The sequence below is a fragment of the Canis lupus genome, chromosome 21 (genome assembly GCF_003254725.2).
Source record: "Canis lupus dingo isolate Sandy chromosome 21, ASM325472v2, whole genome shotgun sequence".
In the NCBI taxonomy this organism is placed as follows: domain Eukaryota; kingdom Metazoa; phylum Chordata; class Mammalia; order Carnivora; family Canidae; genus Canis; species Canis lupus.
Window position 1 is genome coordinate 28,449,531 of NC_064263.1, and position 2,386 is coordinate 28,451,916.

General features: G+C 39.8%; 1 protein-coding gene across 1 annotated transcript; it reads right to left on the reverse strand.

Moving 5' to 3' along the window:
* Positions 1 to 1,013: 1,013 nt before the first annotated feature.
* Positions 1,014 to 1,997, reverse strand: LOC112667351 (olfactory receptor 51G2-like). The gene has a single exon (XM_025458933.1). The coding sequence runs from the start codon at positions 1,995 to 1,997 to the stop codon at positions 1,014 to 1,016; it is 984 nt and encodes a 327-aa protein (XP_025314718.1).
* Between the last annotated feature and the right edge of the window lie 389 nt (positions 1,998 to 2,386).

Here is a 2,386-nt window from a genome sequence, read left to right on the forward strand (position 1 = left end):
AGAGTAGAGGGGTTTTTTTTTAGTTATTTTCTGCTAAAACCATTATTTTCAGATCATCGTTTATTAAGTCATTGGCTAATTAAAAATAAAATATCTTAAAGTCATTTTTTTTACTTTATATATTTGTTCTGTGGATTAAATTATCTTAATGTATGTAAATCACTTAGTAAGTAAGTTATCAGTTGAAAGTTATCTCTGCTTCATGGCATACATGCAATAAATACTTAATAACAGAACAATATGTTTTTAAGACTTTTTATTACAAAAGCTTTGAAAATGGAAAAAAAAGGCATTATAATGAATGAAACTCCATCTATCCATCATCCAGCTTCTATAATTGGAACATTATGCTGTTCTTCTATCTCCCACACTTGCAACCACTGTCTAACCCAGCATTTTTTTGTTGCTACTATCATCATTTTTATTTAGAAGCTTAGAGGTGAAATTGACAGTCATTGAAATGTGCAAATCTTAGCTGTACTTTTTTTGACAAATGAATACAACCATGTAACTTGCATCCCTAAAATACGTCTGGTATTTCCATCTGACAGAAAATTTTCTCATGCATTTCTTCAGTCACTTTCTCACCTCTACATCCATCAGAGAAGTAACCACTGTTATCATACACACATTGCAATCATACAATACACACTCTTTTGTGTCCTGATTCTCTTCCACACAAGTATGTATCACTAAATTGTATGTACTTGGAAATACAAACCTCCCTAGGACTCATTCTACCTATTCCCAAGGGGAAAAATGAATCAAGTATTTAAGAATTGAATAGAAAAACGTTGTCCTCACCAGGGTTAAGCATGGGGCCCATGCCTCCTTCTATAAGCTTACATCAAAGTAATGACATTCTATATTTTCAGGGAGAAAGGTGAGGGTATTTTTCTTTTCTTTATCTACTAAAGCCTACAGTTTGCTCATAAGCAATGATAAATTATGAATTTTTCCCATTTGACAGATTACTATATAGGCAATCAGATCTGATCCAAATTCCTAAGTTCTTAGGGTATTATCTGTCTTGAGACTTCATGCCTCTTTCTAGGCAGTATACGAACAATGCTATTGCGAATTTCTTTTGTTTTCATACTATACACAATGGGGTTGACCACAGGTGGGAAGAAGAGGTAGGCATTGGCCATGACAGTCTGAAGGAGTGGAGGTAAGTGTCCCCCAAAGCGATGCAGCAAGGAGAGGCTAATCATGGGCACGTAGTACACCAGAACAGCACAGATGTGTGACACGCATGTGTTGAGTGCCTTCCACTGCCCAGCTCCAGAAGCTATTCCCAGTACAGTGTGAAGAATCAACATATAAGAAACTACAATGAGCAGTGAGTCCAGCCCAAATGTGGAGGTAATGACAAACAAACCCAGGATGCTATTGGGTCTAGTGTCTCCACAGGGCAATTTGATTAGATCTGAATGGAGACAGTAAGAGTGTGTGAGAGTATTGTGACCACAGAAAGGCAGGCCCTTCAGGAGGAAGAGCAGTGGGAACATGAGCACCACACTTCGTAAGGCAATGATGACACCCATCCCAATGATGCGGGGAATTGTCAGGATGGTTGTGTAGCGCAGGGGGCTGTAGATGGCCACAAAACGGTCTACAGACATAGTGAGAAGGACACCTGACTCCATTATGGTAAAAGAATGCATGGAAAACATCTGGAACAGGCAACCACCAAAACTGATTTCATTAATTCCACAGAGGAAAATGCCTAGCACAGTGGGCATGGTGGAAGCAGAGACCCCAAGTTCAACAAAGGCCAGCGTGGCCAAAAAGGAGTACATGGGTTGGTGCAAAGCAGGGTCAATCCGGATGATATGAAGAATGATGCCATTTCCTAGGAAGATGATGATGTATATCAGGCAGAAAGGGATGGATATCCAGATATGTTCTGCCTCTAGCCCTGGAATGCCAGCAAGAGTGAATGTTGCAGGTGTGAATGCAATGGACGCATTGAAAATGTCATGGTGAGACTTCATTTGAAGACACAGGGAAGCACACAGGGACTAGAGAATAGAAATCTCTGGTCAGTTACTATACATCAAACTTCAAGCTCTTGATAATCATTTTTAAGACATTTCCTTGAGATGCCTGGGTGGCTCAGTGGTTGAGCATCTGCCTTTGACTCAGGTTGTGGTCCTGGGGTCCTGGGATTGAGTCCCACATTGGGCTCCCCACAGGTAGCCTGCTTCTCCCTCTGCCTAAGTCTCTGCATCTCTCTGTGTGTCTCTCATGAATAAATAAATAAAATCTTAAAAAAAAAAACAAAAACATTTCATTATCAAAGAGATGCAAAACTTATATCTGAAACAAGGACACACGGAAACCACCCTATGTGGAAGAGATTCCTGTTTAGACATGTGGAAGA

What these genes read in the sequence shown, in the direction of transcription:
- LOC112667351 (XM_025458933.1), bottom strand. Translation starts at nt 1,997, where the DNA reads ATGAAGTCTCACCATGACATTTTCAATGCGTCCATTGCATTCACACCT.